The sequence below is a fragment of the Acanthaster planci genome, linkage group LG01 (genome assembly GCF_054643075.1).
Source record: "Acanthaster planci isolate LZ-2023a linkage group LG01, COTS_SCS, whole genome shotgun sequence".
Taxonomy (NCBI): domain Eukaryota; kingdom Metazoa; phylum Echinodermata; class Asteroidea; order Valvatida; family Acanthasteridae; genus Acanthaster; species Acanthaster planci.
Genome location: NC_141777.1, coordinates 32,740,132 through 32,761,716, shown reverse-complemented (window position 1 = coordinate 32,761,716; position 21,585 = coordinate 32,740,132). Strand labels below are relative to the sequence as shown.

Here is a 21,585-nt window from a genome sequence, read left to right as displayed (position 1 = left end):
CCCTCTGCCAAGAAGTAGTACGCCCTCTATGGCCTGTTAATGTTGGACAATGACATGAATGAATGAAACAGAAAGAAGTCGGGCTTTCGCTGAGCTGAGGACGACCGCGGACCAGGAACTTGCAGAAAATAAAGCCTAAAGGTACTTGTCGTGTATGTAGGTTCCCAGGGAAAATTGGAAGAGGAAACAATAGTCATCTCTTCATGTGTCTGTATCGTAACTAGGCACAGGCGAACATTTCGTTCCATTTTTAAAATGTTACAAGAAGTAGCCCAGGCGTGTGTCACTGTGTGTGAAAGTACATGATGTAGGCATGATCAGCGTCATCACCTTCGTTGTATTGTTTTATTTACTTGTCATGCTTTTAGGCCTATATGTAGGCCGCGCCTCACAGTACATGTACGTCCAGAATTGTAAGGTTTAAACCTTACTATACCTGCTGTACAGTTCTGGAAGTAGGCCAATGGGGTGCAGTGCTAGTGAACATGAAAACAGTACAAAATCAAACACGTCAACAGTTCAGGGCTCAATATCATCAATCATGTCAATGGAATGGAAGCCGAAATGGCTGTATGTTGCATCCTGACTCCACTTTTTTCATCTTAGGTATATCATCTCAATAAAAGTCAGTCATTACAGAAATGCCGGACTTGGGAAGACACAAATTCTGGACTGAGAAAAATTTACCGATGTTGTTGGGAAAATTCTCTTCACTCCCCATAGACTTTGTACACAACTGCTGATGTGGAGTCAGAATGCACCATTTTTTTCCGCCAAAATTACTGGGATTTCTCAAACAAAAATTAAACTTCTATCTTGGCCTAGGCTACATGTACACTGTACTTCCAGACATGCCAGAACTGATTCTTGCAGTCAACATGATGTCTGACTACATACAGACTTTCAGCACGCAGCAAAGGGGAAAATTTACCCTTTGTGCTTTTGAATAATGTACTGAAGTTCCTGGATGTCCAACCATGAGAATAGGTTTATACAAACCTTACAGATACATGTACATGAAGTGGTATACAAGCTCGCATAAACACAGGTTTGGCTGTTTTGATTGCGCAAACTTACTCTGCCATCACACACATGTATATCTGTGCAACAAAATTTTATACATGGCATCTTGGTGAGGTAAGATGACTGATAGGGAGGTTTATTCCCCTTAAATTATTAAAATGGTGAAATTCATGACTGTTTTGCCCATCCACGCTCATGTGTTCTCTTCATCACTCTCAGCAGCATGACCGTTTGACCAGTCGCAACACAGCTCCTATCTTTTCCTTCTTGTTTTCCTGTCAACAGCAAATGATAGCCGCACAATGATTGGCCCAATACAAGTTTCCATTCTAATGACCAATCATACATGTAGCTTTTCCTTTAACATAGCAAGGAACCACTGAAAACATAAAGTGTAATCCCTCTGTTATGTTGGAAGGGGCTTATTTCCGAATTACATCTTTTTTTTTCAAGCAACTTGGTGATTTTCATCTTCTCTGATATATCTTTTTTGCTTTTTCATTTTTTTCATTTTAATTTCAATATTTTCCGGGAGGGGGATATGTACATGTAGTGGCACCCTTGTGTTGCCTATGAAGTTTCCCCTTTTTGGCTCTACATGTACATGTATATCAATAACATGAACACAGTTACAATGTACTGTAGCAAAAATGGCTTAATTTAGTGCACAAAGCAGTTCTCTTGGACTGGTTATGAATTTTAAGATCATCTAGTGTACTTTGCATATTTTATCTGATCTCTTCGGTTTTAACACATGAATGCAAATGTACATGTAGATGGCCACCCAGGATGTGAAAGCTAATGTTAAGCCTCATGAGGACAGTGGACGTGGTGAAATCTGGACTGTTGAAGACACCAGACACCTCATCTCCATCTGGGGAGACCCCAGCATACAGCGGAAACTCAGGAGCATCTTCAGAAACAACACGGTCTATGACGAGATCTGCCAACGACTGCGGGAGCACGGTGTCTACCGGACCCCGGCCCAGTGCAGGAACAAGACCAAAAACCTGCGCAAGGGCTTCCGTGAGCTCAAGCTGGGCAACGGCCGGTGCAGCAGGTCTGTCAGCCGGCAGTCCAGTCTCTTCTTTGAGGAGCTGGAGAGGGTCTGGGGCCAGGATTACCAGAACAATCCTGGAGAGTTTGGTGGGCACGAAGGAGAAATATTCCCCACTGAGAATAAAGATGGTGAAGACAATGGCACATTAAATGATGGCTGCAGCATTGGTAAATTTTACTGAGAAGTTTGACAAACATGTGAAAATAGTGTGGTACTTGTAGTTTAGAGCGGGAGGTTCTAGGATGTGTACTTTGTCCCTTAATATTAACATTTGTAGTGGATGCTACTGAAACCGTTTGTTCATGTTTTTCTGAATTTAGCTTGCTATTCCATGCATAACCATGATAAATTATTCAGAAAATCCTGAATTGATGGGAAAGACCCAAAGCAAAGCACGTTACATGTACATGTGCATGTAGGTTTTGTGTTTAGAATGCAGTAGTAGCCCGAAATGGGCTACTGCACAAGCGTTGTGCACATGGATCATTTTTGTGTACAGAAACTTGGTCACCAGACTCCCCGAAGACACGATGCAGTAAAATTAATTTGTAACCTGCGGGGACCACACTAATTTCATTGATGGATAGGGTTTTGAGTTGTCAGAACTCCTCATTGAAAGTTCCGTGAAAAAACATGAAGTTTTCAGCAAGTTTTAATCCGCTAAAGAGGGGCATTTTTTCAAGTGGCATTTTAGAGGCTTTCCTGTACATCTTTGATAAACTATGTATCATTTTTGTCTGAAACACCTTGAGGTTTACATGGTTTAGATTGTGAGTGTGAGCGCATTTGACCACCAAGTGATGAAGTGCACTTTGATTTTCCAAATGGCCACTGCCAGGCGTGTGCATAAGGCGGCCGGTCTACATGACGTCCGCACGCAGTAGCTTCACATGTGCCACCGTACACGGGTGGATACAGAGTTATGTGATTTTTGTCTACGGTGTCATGAGTTCATGGCTATCCCTAAGCACTGATTTTTTACTGTGTTTTTAAGATAAATAACAAGTATCATTATATTTACTAAGGCAAAAGGACTAGCTCACATAGCACTGGTACTCCTCTTAGGAAGTATAGCACTCTGCCTCTCATGAAGAAGGGTACAAGACTAAACAATACTGAGGGCAAAAGAGTACTCTACTCCAAGCAAGGAAATGGGTATTGTACTCTTGGCTTGAGTGAAATTATCTAAACCCCTGAATAATGCTCACAAATTTCTGTAATTCAAGATTTAGTAATGTTCTCACAACTGATATTGCATATTGGACAGATGGAGCTACCTTGAGTGATGTTGAGCCTCGTGAGTACGACTCGGGAGACACCACACAGAGTCATGGCCCAGAGAGAGTGTTGGCCCCTCACATCTACTCCCCGGAGCTTCACAGGACGTACACAGACAGGAAGAGAGCAGAGTCCGGGGCGACAAGCCTGGCCGCCTTGCAGCAGCTTAACCAGGAGAACATGGAGAGGATGAAGGACACGGTGTTGGAGCTGAATCGGTCTTTCCTGGAGCAGATGTCGGCGGCCGAGGAGCGAAGGGAAAGACTCAGCAAGGAGCACGAGGTCCGACTGTTTGAGGTGAGGAGCTCAGACTTTGAACAGGGCAGGTTAAATTTCCAAACTTTTTGATGATGACAGTGATACATTAATTCAAGTGTAGAACCATTGCCCTTCTCAGCATCACTTTTACAACTCAAAAGAAATTGTGGTACTGCAGCGAGTTGCCCGTTGTCATTATGCAGTGAAGTTGACTTGTAAACTTCTTTTCAGTTTTCTCATGCAGATACGTGTACTGTGAATGCATTTTAAATGTTACATGCACATTTTAAATGGCTAATAAGAAAGGGCATTTGTGTACACTTCCACTGTCAGAGTAGTACATCTGGCACCCTGCATTTCTTATGCTTTTGTGCAGTAAAGATTATGGATGGGACCTTTCAAAAAGTTGAAACATTCCTGCTCCCACTGGAATGTTCCTGTAAGGAATAACGTTTATTTCTGCTGCGTTTTTTTGCCATATTTTCCCAGAGTATATGCTGTCTCAAGTGTCTCTGTTTCGAATAAGCAGTGTCATCGGAATGTTCTTTGGCATAATGACTTAATAGATGCTCCTGTAGATGAAATCTCGACTTTGTTTTTAACAGGAGAAAGGCTGTGAGTTATGCTTTTAACACATTAGTAGATGTGTATTAAGAAGCATCCATTACATTTTCTGGTCTTAGAGAGAGAAACTCGCGATGGATTTTTTAACTTGATGCCAGTATGTTTGAACTGTTAGTATACATACCCCTGGTGCATTTGTCTTTTCCAGATGTTCTTGCAAAACAGCTCAGGGAGGTCATCTCAATCATCCAAGGTGTACCCCGTTCGACTGGCCCATTCGGACATGCAGCATCATTCAAATCACGACCAGCCATCACAGGGAAGTGACCAGTCGGTCAACCGCACTATGCCTGATTGTCATGCAGCTAATAGGCCGGTTGGTATTGAGGAAGGCCAGGTACGTTGCTAGATTTGTGGAATGGTCAGCCACCAAATGATGGGGTTGACTGGCTGTACCCTTTGCCTAGCAGTGATATTACTTCATTGTCAATACTCGGGAAATGTATCTTTTCTCTGTTTAAGGATTAGATAAGATTGACAGAAATAAACCAATTTCCCAATTATCTGATCCTGAATCTTTGAGTTTTCTCTAAAACTTTCTTCTTTGACTTTGTACACATTTATACATTGTAAGCTTACACACAGTTTATGAGTATACAGTTGATTCTTCCAGAACTTTTTATTGCACAGTAGCCGTTCATGTAATAATTAAACTATAGCATGACTCCATTTAATTTGGGCGGGCATAGGAATGTAACACATGCAGGAGAGAATCTTGATCAAGGTTTCTCTTCTATTATCTGCAGTATGCCAAAGCAGAAAGGTTGTCTAGCCAGGGACAGTCTACTCCAGGTCAGCCACTCAGAACACCAAAGGTCAACAGTTCCTCCCTGAGATGTCTAGCTCTCAGGCTGCATCCAGGCGATGAGATAAAGGAATCCCTGAGGAGGTTGGCGGATGAGAAAGGCATCCAGGCTGCCTGCATCCTTTCCTGTGTTGGAAGTGTCAGGTGTGCCGAGCTGAGGCTGGCCGACTCGACAACGGTGAGCCTCATTATGAATAAATTGACGAAACATGTACATAACAAAATCAATTTCATGGACGTTTAGATACCACCGCTGTTCCTTTTTCTCTCAGAAAATTTTGCCTTAACCCTTACTCCTCGGGTAGTGTTTATGGTTATGGGCTGCTGACAGATTTAGGGCTAATGGGCGAGGATAGTACACATTCCTGCATGATTAATGTTCTCATTTCTAGACTGCCTTCCCCTCTTTTCAAAATCTACAGTGTTATGAAGAGGCCCAGTCTCCCTTTGTATTTGACTTAATCTCAATCATACCTTCTTTGCCTGGAGTGCACTGATTTCTAACTGTGAACTGATGAACTGGGCATGAGAACCAGTTTACTTTTTCTGTGTACTTCATCAGTTAGCCTGTTACGCCTCTATGGTTTTTGTTCTTTGATAATCCCCACTTCATGACTTGAGGGACAACTTTTTATGAGTACATGATTTAAAAAAAGAACCAACTGGGTGATTTGTTACGGCCAACCTTCAGCCACACATCTCATTCTTAGATACTTGCATCAGAAACTGCATGTACATTGTACACAGTGTAGGTCTCACTATAGCATTAAAGATGTTATGAAGGAGTGTGTATTCATCTGGACATGTGCTAGATCGTGGTGTCTGGGTCATTCCATGAGGTTAGGGCAGAATTTTTGTGACAGTGTCAATTGTTACATGGGTTCCGTAAAAATGAACAACTATTTCCCTGCATGTGGATTCCAAATGTGGATTCCAAATTGACATTGTTATATATCTTGTAAGGCTGAATACAGAGGTGTGTGTTATTTTTACAGAGTAAATTTCCTACTCTACAGGTCATGACAGGTGGTAAAAGTTACCCATTAACAAGGACACCGTCACAAATTGTGCCCCAACCTCATGGAGTGACCCATCTAGAAAATGGTTTGGGGTCATGTGGCAAATAATAGACCTAGTTTTATGGGAAAAAATGTTCTTGTGACCAGATATCTGGTAGCAAGAGTGATACTTAAAAACTTATAAAATGCTGCATACCTTTAACTTTTAAATCTAATGCATACCTGGAGTGGGTTTTGAAATGAGACTTGATCGTTGATTGCCTTCCACGTATCAGTTCTTCTACTACTTGTAGACCGGCTGTGGTGAAATAATTTGGGGGAAAATGTACTATTTCCAGGTGGTGAAGCTTAGCACTAATCATGAGATTGTGTCGCTGGTCGGGACAGTATCCACTGCTGGTATGCACCTTCATGCTTCCCTGGCAGATGAAGAAGGGAAGGTATGTTGTCCCCTCCCCCATTGCCAGAGAATGTTGAAAGTACTAAGTTGTCTCATGTGGACTATTGCGCCAAGTGCAGTCGATGGTCTTTAAGGAGAGGGAGTGTTGAGTTGAATGTACCTTAAAGGGTGCAGTCCACCAATTCAAACTCCATTGAAGACAGTGTAAAATCAGCATTATTCAGGGCCCAAAGTGCATGCATACCAACATCTCTTGGGGCTCTGAAACAATGAAATTATTGTCTAGTCCCTAATCTTTAATTTCTTTTCAAATTTTTTTGTGGGTTAACTGATTACATTTTAAACTATTCACATTAAACAAAATCATGCCCTGAAAAGTGATATTTCCGAATTTTGCATGTAGCCATTTTTCAGCTGGCAGCCCTCAACTTTCTTGGCCACTTAAGACCATTTTTTAATCCATTCTGGTCTCAGCTGGAAGCCCAAAGTCCCAGGGAGTTCTCACCATTTTGGGGACCAAACAATCTCCTTTTTCAAAAGAAACGGGAGGGGGGGCACTTTTCATGCTAATGAGCTGGGCAGAAATTCTCACTTGAATTAGTGGACTACACCCTTTACAGAAGGACTTGTTGGTTCCATGCCAAGGTTTTTTTATAGAAGCGTGATATGATTGGTTCACTTTACAACTTGGATTACATTTATGTGCACCTTCAGTTTTGAAATCGTTGAAGTGCGGTGTTGCCCAGCACCGCAAGAGCCAGGTAGCACTAACCTGTCCTCCCTCCAGAGAATGCCCAACAGATTTTAACTGTTCTTTTGGGGGCAAAAGTATTTCTAGACAAGACCCCCCCTTCATGAGTCCTTTCAGAAACTGTATCATGGTACATGTGCCATTTTTTAACTTTTCTGTCACTGTTATATCTTGAACTTTATGTTTGGTAGGCAATTTGTATTACTAAATTGTTTGTGGAAATTTACGAATATGTTCTAAACTTACAAAATCACTCGACAGATGTAACGGAGACAGGAAAAAACTGGGCACCTTATTTATAACATGACCCTCATGTAAGTCTTTCTAAGTCTGTGCTGCAGGTGTGTGATATTTTTAATTGTTACATGCACTATCCTCAAAGCTGGTCTTACTTGATGCTCATCAGATCTTGTTACCATCTCCAATTTTTTTTTCACATTTATCATGGCTTGGCAGGTTGTAGGAGGGCATGTTATAGGCAACATGGAGGTTTTCACTACAGCAGAGATCTTGATAGGACAACTTCCCCAGGTTGTATTCAAGAGAGAAATGGATAAAGAGACGGGATACCATGAACTGGTTGTGGAGGGAAACACGGACATTTCATAACAAAGCTGGACATATTTTTCATACCATTTGGGAAATTGATTTATTGTAAAATACATTTTTGAAGCCTGATTTCCAGAAAGAATAAAGAAGCCTAAGAAAAATGAAAAGCGAACTAGTTGACCAAGATTCCCCAAAACTTGCCAATGTTGTTATTTTCAGAAGTAGTAAAATAAATATGATGAATGAAGATGTCAAAATAGGATCCCCAAAACTTGAGTGATGATATTTTATACCACTTCCTGCGAGGCACTTTCTGATGTTGAGGCTGCTGGGCGGGGAACTTTTTTTCGTTTTTTGTTTTTCTTCAAAAATTCATATCTTTATTTACTGCACGTGTACACCCAAAAGAATGACTGTCTTGTGGCGACTCTAATCTGACAGGCAACCTCCATTGACGCGCGAGTATTTCAGTCATGCATGCTGCCTAGTAAAGAGCCCCCTTATGCGGAGTCACATGATTTCCTCTTAGTTCAGGGAATTAGCCCAGTGCATTGCTCCATTGGACGGCCGCTGCTGCTATGCAGAACACGTGGGCCATGAAGCTGAACCGGGCCATTCAACAAGCACATGGGCATAACAAAACTGCACAATGCGGCCAGATTTCACGAGTGCTCAGCAGTATTGTATCGCTAATCACTGGAGCAAGTGCTTTCGTCCACGCTTATAATCCACTGGTGCTGGCAGCGGCAAACAATGATACTGTTTCAAAACAATGACAGATTATTTAAATATAAATATGAGTTGGATATGGGCAAGAGCCTTATTTCAATGACAGTTTACCTCTGCTAATGGCCAGCACTCTGCACTGCCAGCTACTGTACGAACCTTCAATGGCGAATCCCAGCAATTCGGTCTTTTGTTTCCAAGTGAGTAAAGGCCCAGTTTTCCGGTCCAGTGAAGCCACTGTTGCAACTCAATGATGGAATTACCTTCGCTGATGGCTCAAACTTACTGCACGTACTTACAGTAAGTAACCTCTTCTAAAAACGGCCAGCAACATTATTTTTTGTTTAAAAGAAAGCTCCGAAAGAGAGCACCCCAACCTTGTTGGCCACACACTATGTCTCCGGTACCGGGCTTCACCGTGCAAAGTGGTTAGTGGCCTAGTACAGGTAACAATGTTCTGTACTTGGGAAGTCCTACCCACATTGGACACCTATGGACTACTGTGCATTTGGCTGGCCATTTCACAAGTAACTTTTTGAGGAACAATTATTTTTATGGTGTGCTAATCCTAAAAAGTTCCAAAGATTATGGCAAAATTTGTTGAGATCATCAGCAATTCATGTTTAAGACAATTCGGTCTCTTACTTGAAATAAGAAAATGAACGTTTTTTGGGGGGGAATGTTGCGTAAGCTTTCCTAGGGTTCACAGAAACGATCACCCATTTTATACTTTTGAACATTAAATTTATTTGGTTTGAACAAATGTACCTGAGTTTCCAGAAGTTAGGGTTCCCTGTTTTTTCGTGTCCCGGTCACGTGACATATGACTTTGTAAGTTCAGAACAAATTTTCTAATTTCCAATAGTAATGAATTAAAGTAACTTATCTGCCAAACAAATAGTAATAGTATGAAATCAATTGTGGTATTTCCATTTCAGAGAACGGATCGGATGTAAAAGGGACACAAAAATGTCAGACTTTTGGACCCTTAATTTCTGGAATTACCCACTTTCTGTTTAACCCCAAGGGAACTGGTGCGGTGCTGTCATTGACAAAAGTGGTTATTGTAGAGAAGTTTGAGTGCAAACTGTGATTCTCAGGTTTGCTACTTTCACTTGAACACGAAACGGGGAAACTACTTGACTGTTTGGAGCTTGTGTCTGGGCACAGTCGCATCGCTGGTATTCAAAAGACAAGCGATGGCTTGATGTTATCAAAGAAAGGGATATTTTGAGCAGGACAGTATCTCGCATGCATGTTGGCATTAAAACAGTGGCTGACTAACGATGAACCATGAATTGAACTTGAAATTGGTCCTAAATGATACTCCAATCTGCCACCCAAAGACCTTTGTATTTCTATCGAAGTATTCTACAATGGCCTGTAACAACTAACTTCTGCCCAATAGCTACGAGTACATGTAGACTAGTCCTGCAGTTGGCTTCAATTAAAGTTCTGTATTGCCTAGAAAGCTGACTGAAGGTTGTACGCCAAGTCACTGCCCAGCCGGCTACCGTATGTCACATGTGCTTTAGCTGGCTATCACAATTTGGGTGCTCCAAACGCATCCGGCATCCGTTCAATAGTGTACCTATAGAAGACAGATTAAAATATGTGTCAGCAATGGTATATCCAAATTCCATTCACTATGTGTGAATGTGTATTCTGTCCAGTTCATTAAAGACAATGGGCGTCTTGGTAGAGGAGAAGATGGGTGCTTGCCCCCCAGAAAAAAATTCAAAAAATAAAAAGGGAAGAAAGTGTAAGAAATGAGATGATAGGGGACGAATATCACCAATGTGCTTGAAAAAAACTTCAACTTAACCACCTCCCATTGTTAATGGTTTATCAGTTTATTGCTGATAAGAGCTTCCCCCCCCCAATAGCCTGGCGACGCCCATGTTAGAGACTTAGTCACATGTTTTTTCCACTTATTACAAGTACATATGTATCCATCAGCCAAAATGCCAACTTTACTCGGTGTACTTTTGTTGGAACAGTTCAATTCCTTGACCATGTACCCGCTACATGTAAGTGCCACGGTGCAACAATGTCACTCTGGCTATGCCTGTATGGATGCTGAAACAAGTTGTACAACATGAGGCCACTATCAGGAATGTCTATATACGATTACAGAAATGTTCAAAACCACATTTTTTATTCCTGAATATCTCCTCTTTCTTCTTAATTCTAGATTTGTGATTTACGTGAACAACACTTTACACATCCATGAAAGTTAAGTACTTGTCTACATTTGCCTGTTCATATAACTGTTGAAATACAAAGGAAAATGTGCTTCATGTTAAAATATGCCGCACGTTCATGTTTAAATAAAAGAAACCTGCAGTTTACTGGAACTGTTCAATACCAAGTTATTTACTGCTGTAAGAAATGTTAATTGTCTTTCCTGATGATATGACATTGACAACTCAGGCACTACGTGTAAGCGTTCCTCCTAACAATGGTAAAAGGAAAGTATCAATGAACCCAAGGAAATCACGGGTCTAACATCTGAGATATTGACGACAAGTACTTGGGATGCTTTCCTGTATTATTCAGGGGAAACTAGCCTTATGTTGCACTATGCCCATTGAAAACAAAAAGTCGCAGACAATGTTGTACCGCAGCATCAACCCCTGCAAAATCTTCTAAACTTCGAGCAATACAGTATTATGAATAATCGGGGAGGGTATAATGGTTCACAGACATTCAGCGACATACCTGGCCAGTGATTGTTAATCCACCCACCTTTTCTGTGAGAGAAACATGATGGGGACTCCTGGGATTTTTCGTATTCTTCTTTTGAGATCCCGATCGCAGGTGGCAACTATGTAGCATTTGTGCTATAAAGTAATAGAAAACAAAATACTTCAAACTGGATATGTACATGTAGGTATTTGGTATTAAGGACGAATAAATAAAATAGTTTCTCATTCTGGTTTATGAAAAATGGTTGCAACAATTTGTAATTCTTTTTTTTTTTCAGGGTGCAAATCTTTCCAAATTGGGAGATGGAGCTCTAGGTGCTTGCTGATGATTTTGTTTCTCAAGTAAAGGGGTTTTCAGCCTTTAACCACATCAAATGGGGTTTTGACTTGCTTTTATAGCTACGTCCCAAAACAAGAAGTCAAAATGTGTTACAAATGTAACAATAAATGAGCCCTTTTCCAGAGATGGAAGTTTGAGATAAATAACGCCAGATCTCAGCAACCCAGTGTTCCTCAAGATTGTGATGTTTGGCTGATTTCATTTCCCAGCTGTTTCATATCATACCTGCGTTACTCTCTGTACTAAGCAGTCATCGGCATATGTCCCCTGATGCATACATGGTAATCGTTCAAACCTCTCGTCTTTGACTGTCCGAAGGGCTACGTTGTATTTCCTACCTAGTTTCTCGATTTCACCCATCACACAGTCTGTAATGCATGGAATACCTGAAATGGACAAAAAAACACAAAAATGGCACGGCAAATACTTTAGACACCAGTATTTCTGTAAGGGTTTTCATGGCGATGGATGAGAAATGTCTGATATGTTTTCATCAGCCAATGTAACCCCTTTAGACTCACTGGCAAAAGTAATTCAACTTCACATATTGATAAAAGAAAACTGACTATTTTCCTTCCAGCCTTAGTTTGGTAAAATTGCTTTGAATGGTAGAAAAACAAGATGGCTGCCCCAAGATAGAGGTCTATACGATCGTAAGATCCAGTAAATGGAACATGAGAATTCACACCACTTGCATTTTGCGTAGAGGCAATCCATCATGCCCTGTACCACGTCAATCTTGTTCTTGATGGAGAAATTGACAAAATTGGTGTCCACCAGCACGTAGTAGGGCGGTCCCAGCTGGGTGTTGTACTTGAAGAACAGCGCCGAGGAGTACTGGGGGACCTCTCGCTCCTTGATCGTGGCTTCTTTGTCTTGCTTCCATTTGGGTGGTGGCTTCTTCTTCAGTCTGTCCTTTTCCTGACTGAATTGTCAAGAGAGAACATGATGTGGCTGTGAATGCCTGAAATTCTACAGAGTCATGTCTGTGAAGTTTGATCTCCCAAGCCCCTCCCCATGGATATGCTATGCAAGAATGTTTATCTGCACAAGAGGAGCAAGGTCAGCCATCCTCTGATTCTACATAAGTGAATGCATCAAAGGAAACACCTACCAGAAAAGTGCACACCAAAGTTTGCATAGCGGTTGCATCTGCAAAGTACCAGTAACTGGTGTTGAAGTGGTAGGTTTGCATGTACTAAAAGTACTGTATAACGTGAATTCTGTGATCGTCATGTGCAGGGTGTCGGCGAGTGAGCAATTCTCAAAACCCATTATATTTACACCAATCAGAAATGAACTACACTAAATCAAAAAGGTACCATGGCATTTTATTGCCTCTACAACTGTGACAAAAGCTGCACATATCTTCTTTCACGCACAGCCAAACTCATTAAACCCTCAGTCCTTCGTATTACCTCAGAATTAATGGACGAACATCCTTTACCTAAGTCTAACCAAGTATTTCTATGACATCTTTTGACATTTATCACTTTATGGTCCTTTAGGAATACAACTGATTGGGCAAAAGGGCAGTGCCTTGATATTGTCTTATTTGCATACAATTTGAATAATGTATGATGATCTAGCCTTGATACTTACATTCTTGCATCTCGCAAAGATATCATTCGCTTCATAGTAGCATATTTCTTACTTCTTTTATCCTTACCCTGCAACACAATTACACAAACGCATATGAAGATAACATGCAGGTACAGTGTACACTGTACAATGTACACGAATACTGCGCAATGGCAGCAGAAGCAAGGATCAGTAGCTCTCCCTTCCCCAACACTTGCTACTGGATTGCATGGTCCCGGGCACTTGGCAGGTCCTAGAATCCTACAAAGGGGGCAGAGTTTAATGAATTCATCTCACCACTCTCCCTTCCTTCCCTCCTCCTTTGAAATATCCTCCCACTGTACGGGCAGTTGATGCTGTGGCATTAACCACTTTCCTGCCGGGTGAAATTTGCACTTGGGGGACGAATCGCCAGGCGATTTTTAAGATGTTCCATTTTCAAAATTCTTCAAAAATTCATATCTTCATTTACTGGACACTTACACCCACACATGACTTTCTGGTGGCTACTCTAATCTGATTCCCAAGAATTGCAGCCAGGCCTGCCGCCCAGTAAACAGAGCCCACATTGTGCAGAGTGGTGTAATTTCTTTTGTTCCCAAAATTGGCCAGTGCATTGCTGAATGGCAGTGGTGTCTTTACGAATGCGGCCAGATTAGCATGCACCGGTATTGTATAGCTCATTTCTGGAGTGCTGGAGCACTTTTGTCCCCACTGATAGTCCACAAGCGCTGAATGCCGCAATCGATGCTATTTATACTGTTTCAAAACAATGATGGATTACCTCCGCTAATGCCAGCACTATGTGCTTACAGCATATGAATTTTGATTGGCAATTCCCAGCAGCTCGGTCTTTTGTTCCGAGTACAGTCTTCTGTTACAAGGCCCAGCTCCTTTGTCCGATTTTGAGCACCCCAGCTATGCGTACAATGACAAGGTCTCCGATACTCAGAACCCTGACACCGAGTGGTTAAGCATTACAAGTCTGCACTGTTCGAGAATGGTATGTTTGATTTTCACACAATTAGTGTCAAAATGACTGCTGAAGTTACTGAAAACACTCCTAAAGGCTTGGCTCATGAAAAAAAATTCCACTGCAGGGATATCAGAAAAGAAAGTCACGCGGAGGTGGATTCTGCTCTCCCCCAAACTTTTGGAGTTAAGATATTAGGAAGCTTTTGATGTGAATACACATGTATGTGAATAAATCTGACATCATCATCTTTGTGAAATTAAAGAATAAATGTTCCATTTTTTTTTCTTTGGACTTAAATGTAAATAAGGGGCAGTGAGAAGACAAAGTCACTGAAATAAGGATTTATTAATTTCTATAGTTGAATGAAATATCAATACTGTGGATGACATGGATGATGCACCACGCCACCTTGCATGCCGCCTCGCCATGGCAGCCTTGCAAATTTTAACTTTATACACAAAGTTTAACCTTGCAATGGGCAAAATTGAGCACACAAATTTGAATTTGCACACCACCTGAGGCCAGGCTCTCAACTTTCACATTAACCATGTGTTGTGGTGACATATAGCAGTCTTCTTCAATCTAACAATGCATGATGGAGTATGTATTAGTCAGTGATTTTATATCTAGTACCAGATGTCATGACAATTTGTAATTTATTTTCTGGTTGTTGTAGTCACTGGTACTTGTACTAATAACCGTATGACTACAAGTGTTGACACAAGTCAGTTGGCATACGAGTTGGCACATGTACTAGTTGACCAGCATTCTACTGACCATTTGCAGATCGACCCTAACCACTTCGCCCAATCTCCACATCGCCCCATCTCCATCATGTCCACATCGCCCCGTCCCCGCTTCACCCCATTTCCACTTCACCCCATTTCCACTTTGCCGTCCATGCTTGAGTGTGTTACAAGCCTCTTCAAAAAGTGGTCGAAAGGGGAGTTCCACAAACAACATGTAGTTATTATAGAAAACTCAACGGCATTAAATTAATGTCGACTGCGTTGTCCATTATGGTGAATTAATACATATGGTTGGACTAGCATTGGGGTTATTTCTCAATAGACTGGTTGCCACACTCCATCACGCATTCTGGGTACAGCACGACGGCGGGTACTACGACTAGTGTTTTGCTCACAGGTTTTTACCACAGTGACAACAGAACACGAAGAAAACTTTTTTTGTCTAACTTACCGACAAAAATGTTAGGGTCTCACAAAAAAATTTGGGTCTGGTGGTCGGGAAATTGGATGCATTTTTTGGACTTTGAAGGTTGGGTTCTCCATACGTTATTTGGGTAGGGCCTAGGCTTACTCAAATGTCGATGTTTTTACTTGTTGCATCTACGAGGCCTATAGGCTATGCCTCTGTTACTGAAGAATCAATGAGGCAAAGTGGTAATGGGGCGAAGTGACCTAGGCCTACATCATGTATATGAGCGGTGCTACAAGGAAGACCGTGTGGATTTGGCCGTCTCATTTCTGGCTAGCTGCATATGACATCATACATACACGTACACATACTAATTACTAGGCTTAGGCCTAGTACTGATGCCGATCATAACCACTGAAGCACCCTTTTACTTTCTCCAAACAGGACCTACTTAAGGCACACATCTTGATATACAATTGACGAGGCCAACGATCTACGAATTTGTACACAGCCCAAAATTTTAACAGAACAACTCACCATGTTTCCACTTTTCTTTCGGTGTTCACGGAACACACGTGTGGTATTAATATTGTATGGTATTGAACCCAATTCTCACACGACAATCTTCAACAACTATTTTCCTACCTTGAAGTAGGAACCTGACTATTTCTCACGGGTTTTTGGCATAAGATAGTATCGATACTAAATAATGGTTTCTATGCAGTCTTTCATGACTGCTAAATTTATCGATAGCCTAATGGTCGAAAAAATAGAATCGATATCTGTAACCACGCATAAACATTTCAACTCTTACCTTCATAACCCGTCCGTTCATAGGCCTACAGTGCACAGATAGTATCCTGAAGATGTCGATGAAACGCTTATGCTTCAGTTGAATTATTTCAGGTTTGTGCTTGGTTTGTTTTGATGCGAAACTTACTGTTGGAGAGTTAGTCACGAGAGAGTTTGGATTTAGGCCTAGGCCTAATCTGATTCTACGAAAAAAAAAATTAACTTTTAGCCTAGCCCCACTACTAGTGGCGCGCACGGACTCTCACTCCCGATCCATCCTTAGCTACAATTATACGCAATTATATGCAGTGTCGGCGTACTGAACATTTTCGGCGCACCCACTAATCATCATGGGTGCAATTTCTTTTGCACACGAACATGATCCTTGACCTTTCCGTTTTCTAAAAACCATTTATTGAATGATTTCACTCACGTTATTCAGGTATTTTCCAGTCTTTTTGCCTTTATCCATTCAATCTAACGGCTCGCTCTCTCAGTCGCCATCTTTAAAATAAGATCGTTGAACAATACGTCACTTGACCCTTCATCGTCTCGACGGCTGTTCCATGTCAAGACATATTTAATAAACGGACTGAGCGATAAGATACTACATGTACATGTACCAATGGGCTCTACCAAAACTTTGGCAGCAGTTTAGATGTCTTGACATGGAAGAGCCGTCGAAACGATGAGGGGTCAAGTGACGTAATGTTCAACGATAAAAGAAATTGCCCCACGATGATAAGTGGGTGCGCCGAAAATGTTCAGTACGCCGACACGAAATTGCGTATACATACGGATGTGTGGCTAAGGATGGATCGTGCCACGCTAGTGGTGGGGTTAATGTAGGCTCTAGTAGGCCTATTAATGTCTACTCCTTGAATTGGCCTCAGGCATGTTGTAGGCTTAGGCCAAGTAAAGAAGGCAAAGAAAGTGCCCAAACAATATGCCTAACCCACTGGCGCTACAAGGTGCATGATGTACATGTAGGCCTAGGCCTCGTGTACATGTACATTAGGCCTATCCCCTGAACTGTGGGATCCAACGCCCACCCCGCTCCCGAATGGGGGAGTGGGGCGGACGTCGGACCGCACAGTTCTAGTGGTATTAACAACCCTGACAATATGTGGCAAAATTAGGGACCTGGTGACTATACCGTCACGCACATTAGGCCATGGCTAGCCCCAGACTTGGGGCCAGTCTATTGGACTCCCTCCGTATCCTAAGCCCCACAGAAGCCCATTCAAAAAGTGGGGACTCAGAGAAAATGCCAAAACCCCTTTTGCGTGTATGGATCACTCACCCATAATAATACTTTGGGCAATTTCCATTTCGTAGAAGTCTGTAAAATTTTGGTTTCGATTTGGGCCATTCATTTACTACAGCAATTAAGGGCCTAACTTCCGATCGCTGACCGATGCCAAACACAGTCGGGATCTGTTTGGTCTTGGAACCAGACAGCATTAGAGATGGTGATCTGAACTGTTGTTTTATCAGCGACTGTGTATCACTCGTAATGAAGCCTTGTGTATACATGCGTGAATGCAATGAATGTGTCAAAAAAAACAGCTGTCGGGTGTTTTCATGGGTGCGTCAACATCGTGTTGGATGGGGATTGGACGAGCGAATGGTGTATGCTCTACACATGCCACGCTGTCTAGCAACGAGTTCACACTCTATCCAAAGCATCGTATGCATTTCGGTTCATCATTCATCAACATTTATTGGCAATGTTATGCTCTGGGGATCGACGTGTACTTACATACTGTACATGTAATAACGCTGTGTGGTTCCCAGACCAAACAGATCCCGATTGTGTTTGGCATCGGTCAGCGGAAGTAAATCACAAAAATTTATAGACTTCTACAAGTTGGAAATTGGCCAAAGTAATACAACAGACTTTCAGAGTATTGATGGGGTCCGTGATCCATACAAGCAAAAGGGGTTTCATGGAAGGCATTTTTGCTGAGTCCCCACTTTTTGAATTGACAGCTGTGGAGCCTGGGATATGGAGGGAGTCCAAGACTGGCCCAAGGTCTGGGGCTAGGCCATGGCATGTTGTTAACAAGTTAGAACTGTTTTAAATTGTATATACATGTACATCATGTACATTGTAAACATGGTAAATGTGTAGCCTACATGTACATGTACATGTAGCTGCAGAGATTGTGATTACGTGTTTTACATGGAAATATGTTTCTGTTCTGCCGAGTCTGACTCTGAGGCTTTTGACTTACTGCATTAAAATTAACTTTTTCTAAAAATTGGTTTCTTTGCTTCATTAAAAAAAATATGCTGAATGCACTTGGAGACATATGCATTAGGCCCTTAATGAAAAGAAAGATGATATTGAGTTACATGTACATGTAATAACAGTTTCCTGCCAAGAAAACGCAGTGGATATTTGACTGGTTCACAGGCCTGATCTGCTATTGCTGTTGTACTGGCACAGCAACTGAATACTTGCTGTGAGTGTTTTTGGATAATTAGCAAATCTTAGCGTGGCAAATCTTCATCTGGTTCCATGCTGACATACATTGTTCATGCACATGTACATGTAATGTTACATTAGCGTTAATTTGTAAATGCATTCCCTAGATGGAATTCGGACTTACATGTACAATGTACATGTAGGCCTAACATAATTTTGGGTTTTTTTCCTCCCAAAAGCCACAAATAACAAAAAGAAAAAGAGCTAGTACATGTACCCAATGTCCTACGTGTACAAGTATGGAAAATAAGGAAACCTCCCCCCAAAACAAATAAGTGACATTGACCACCTACAATTGCTGGCACATTCATGTATTTTTGAAATGATTTCCTATATTTTCTTCTCATTTAGAAATGGCAGTCAAGACCCACTGGTGGCCTTGCTTTGTGGGTGTGGTACTTCTTGCAATAGTCCTGGGTTTAGCTACTGTCCATTGGCAAAAACAGAGTGAATTTGACTCCTTCATCAAAGAACACGGCTTGACTCACTACGAATCCACTTTCTCCAGTGCTGGTAGGTGATACTCGTATACTGCCCAACAGTGCATATCAGTGCATGTTCGTGAGTAGATATGTACACCTAAGTACACTTGCATGTACCGGTACATTATGTCGGTGCCAGAAGGCTCTTATGGAACAATTGCACCTAAAGGTCCTTATTGAAAGTATCATTTAAAACATGAATTTGGGCAAGAAAATTGGGTCAAATTTATAAAACAAGTCTCTGGGGACCAATACATTTGCCTGCCGGAGAAGATCACATAAGAGCTTTTTTTCAACATGTACATGTATGAGGGAATGGGGTTTACATGCTGAGGTTTATTACATTGTGACTCACCTCTAAGAAAGCTGGCCATTGCAAAACAAGGTTTTCATTTTCTGTCCACCCACCCCACCTGCCAATACTTTTTCTATTCCATTATCTGTGTACTTAAGTTCAGTTGTTTTCAAGGTCATTGGTAAACTAAAATTAAGATGAGCATGGTCCAAGTACATTTGAATATTAAAGGATATGTTGTAAATTTTCAAATAAAAGAAGAAACATACATGTACATGTAATGCTTGCTTTGATAACCATTACTAATACATTATATTATCAAGAATTTAAAAGTTTATTGTGTTAAATTGTAAAATGTTTATTTAATTTTATGACATGAAATTAAAACGTTGGACTCCTAACCCCAGAACATCAAGAGCACAATGAGCAGTTTCGTCATATTTCAGTCTGCTATGTAGAAACCCGTAAAAAATGTTATATCTGAGAAGTGATGAGTATACCGGGCTAATAAATAAGGATCAAGAAAGCACTTCCAGACAAACAGACAGACCAACCACTGGCCAAAGAGACAAATGCCTCGACAGTTAAGTGTTTCCCTCATTACAAATTTGAATGCTTTTCTTCTGCTTTTATGCAGCGATTACTGGTACATGTACAATGTACACGAAAGAGTTTCCATCCTGCAAACTGCCAGCTGTGACTCATTATCTTGTGCACATGCAGAAGGCTATGATTTGAATTGATACTGAATGTAATGTACCAGCAGGGGTATGGACAGGGTCATGTTGCCACAGTTGGCATTTGACTTTGTTGAAGGGATTAATGAACAATGAAGGGCCAAGGCAGGGCAGATGAATTGACTTTTGACTCTACAATTGAGGTCAGCATGTACTGTGCAAATCTGTGGTTGGACACCCCCTAACAAAATTTATTGGAAAGAAACGGGATTAGTAGAAATGGCCCTTTTTAATCTGGAATGAAATATCAGGCCTCTGGGGTCACTATTTTGTTCATTGAATTTTGCTTTTCTATTTGAATGTACATGTACCATTACTTGTATGCGTATGGAAAACATGCATGCACATCTATGCCAATGTATACATTGTCATTATGAAGAGTTTGAATTGAGTCAATTAATACTAACCCTCCTATGCTAAGATACACTCTCGGCACAGTTGTCATATCCAGGATATCAGTCAAAATCAGTCAAATTTCCCTTTATGTGTCTGTGTACTGGGGGAAATCAAGTGGAAGGCATTTTTGACTGTTTTTGACGATTAAAACAGAAGGAGGGCTAATTATTTAAATTTTTTGGTACAGTATGTGTACAATGTACAGTACGTACAAGTTTTGTGCACATCCCCTTATGGTGTGTAAAGTTGCACATGTACAATGTACATTTACATGTATGTATGCAATTGAAGAGAAGCCGGTATCTGTGCATGCATACATGTACATGTGTACATCATGTAATGTACATATTTACTAGCTGATACATGTACTGTACATGTTTGTATGTTGCATGTACATGTACATGTACATGTATTTCATATAAAATTTATCAAATTAATCAGTCATCACTTAATCAAGCAGAATCTGTTGGAGAGGTGTTATAAGGCAAATGCATGTACCAACTGCTTTTTTGGGCATCGGGAAAATAGAATTCTCCATGGACCACTGAGGCAGGTTACTGTACATACATGTACAGGTGTACATGTACATGTACAGTACCTTTAACCTCTGTACAACATAGTTTTACTACACCGTGAGATAAAGCAGTCAATTTTGCATACTGTACATGTACAGTCTACATGTGGCACCGGTATACACATGTGACAATTTGATAAAATACATGTACATGTACCTGTACTTCTACCCTCCCTTCCTCCCGTCGCTCGTCGCCCAGCATCCGATGTCTTTGCACTGTGATTGGCTACTTTGTGCATGACCTCCGACCGCAAGGTTATCACTTCCTGTTAGCAAAGTGTCATTTCAAGTTTTTGGTTAGCCAATGCCAGTGCTTAGCCATACAGTACACATAGGTCAAAGTGTCGGCTTACCGATACATGTACATGTATACTCATCACTGCTCATATGATAAAAACATGGCCTTTGTACAATCATGGTAATTCATCTCCTCACCAAGTACCATTGACAACATGTACATGTATAAATGTCTTTGACAATATGTTTTAAATCATGGGTTATCTTGATCAATTTTGGATTATTTATTAAAGTGTAGTGAGAATATTTTCAGGAAAAATATTGA

The 21,585-nt window shown here is 41.1% G+C and overlaps 3 protein-coding genes across 4 annotated transcripts in view; 2 read left to right on the top strand and 1 right to left on the bottom strand.

Moving 5' to 3' along the window:
• The first annotated feature begins 10 nt into the window (after positions 1–10).
• LOC110979426 (uncharacterized) lies at positions 11–11,072 on the top strand. The gene is made up of 7 exons (XM_022235203.2): positions 11–141; positions 1,800–2,250; positions 3,351–3,658; positions 4,392–4,580; positions 4,990–5,226; positions 6,406–6,507; positions 7,675–11,072. The coding sequence occupies exons 2-7, from the start codon at positions 1,800–1,802 to the stop codon at positions 7,825–7,827; spliced, it is 1,440 nt and encodes a 479-aa protein (XP_022090895.2). The 5' UTR covers positions 11–141; the 3' UTR covers positions 7,828–11,072.
• LOC110979427 (rRNA-processing protein FCF1 homolog) lies at positions 7,842–21,240 on the bottom strand. Its single transcript, XM_022235204.2, has 6 exons — positions 21,181–21,240; positions 13,144–13,211; positions 12,237–12,466; positions 11,767–11,927; positions 11,242–11,336; positions 7,842–10,084 (listed from the first exon to the last, which is right to left on the bottom strand). Exons 1-6 carry the CDS (start codon positions 21,223–21,225, stop codon positions 10,036–10,038), a joined length of 648 nt encoding a protein of 215 aa, XP_022090896.2. The 5' UTR covers positions 21,226–21,240; the 3' UTR covers positions 7,842–10,035.
• The window catches only part of LOC110979425 (apoptosis-resistant E3 ubiquitin protein ligase 1-like), a 26,110-nt gene continuing 20,598 nt past the window's right edge, over positions 16,074–21,585 (top strand). The window contains exons 1-2 of one of the 2 annotated variants that reach the window (XM_022235199.2): positions 16,074–16,162; positions 18,891–19,052. In XM_022235199.2, coding sequence (XP_022090891.2) covers positions 18,893–19,052 — 160 coding nt within the window. In that variant the 5' untranslated portion in view covers positions 16,074–16,162; positions 18,891–18,892. The remainder of the gene's footprint in view (positions 16,163–18,890; positions 19,053–21,585) is intronic. The other variant, XM_087134801.1, reaches the window with a different exon arrangement.

What these genes read in the sequence shown, in the direction of transcription:
- LOC110979426 (XM_022235203.2), top strand. Translation starts at nt 1,800, where the DNA reads ATGGCCACCCAGGATGTGAAAGCTAATGTTAAGCCTCATGAGGACAGT. An exon ending in AAATGATGGCTGCAGCATTG is followed by an intron (nt 2,251 to 3,350) that starts GTAAATTTTACT and finishes CATATTGGACAG; the next exon opens with ATGGAGCTACCTTGAGTGAT. An exon ending in TGGCAGATGAAGAAGGGAAG is followed by an intron (nt 6,508 to 7,674) that starts GTATGTTGTCCC and finishes ATGGCTTGGCAG; the next exon opens with GTTGTAGGAGGGCATGTTAT.
- LOC110979427 (XM_022235204.2), bottom strand. Translation starts at nt 21,225, where the DNA reads ATGCTGGGCGACGAGCGACGGGAGGAAGGGAGGGTAGAAGTACAG. An exon ending in TCTTTGCGAGATGCAAGAAT is followed by an intron (nt 12,467 to 13,143) that starts GTAAGTATCAAG and finishes TTGACAATTCAG; the next exon opens with TCAGGAAAAGGACAGACTGA. An exon ending in ATGTTTCTCTCACAGAAAAG is followed by an intron (nt 10,085 to 11,241) that starts GTGGGTGGATTA and finishes TGTCTTCTATAG; the next exon opens with GTACACTATTGAACGGATGC.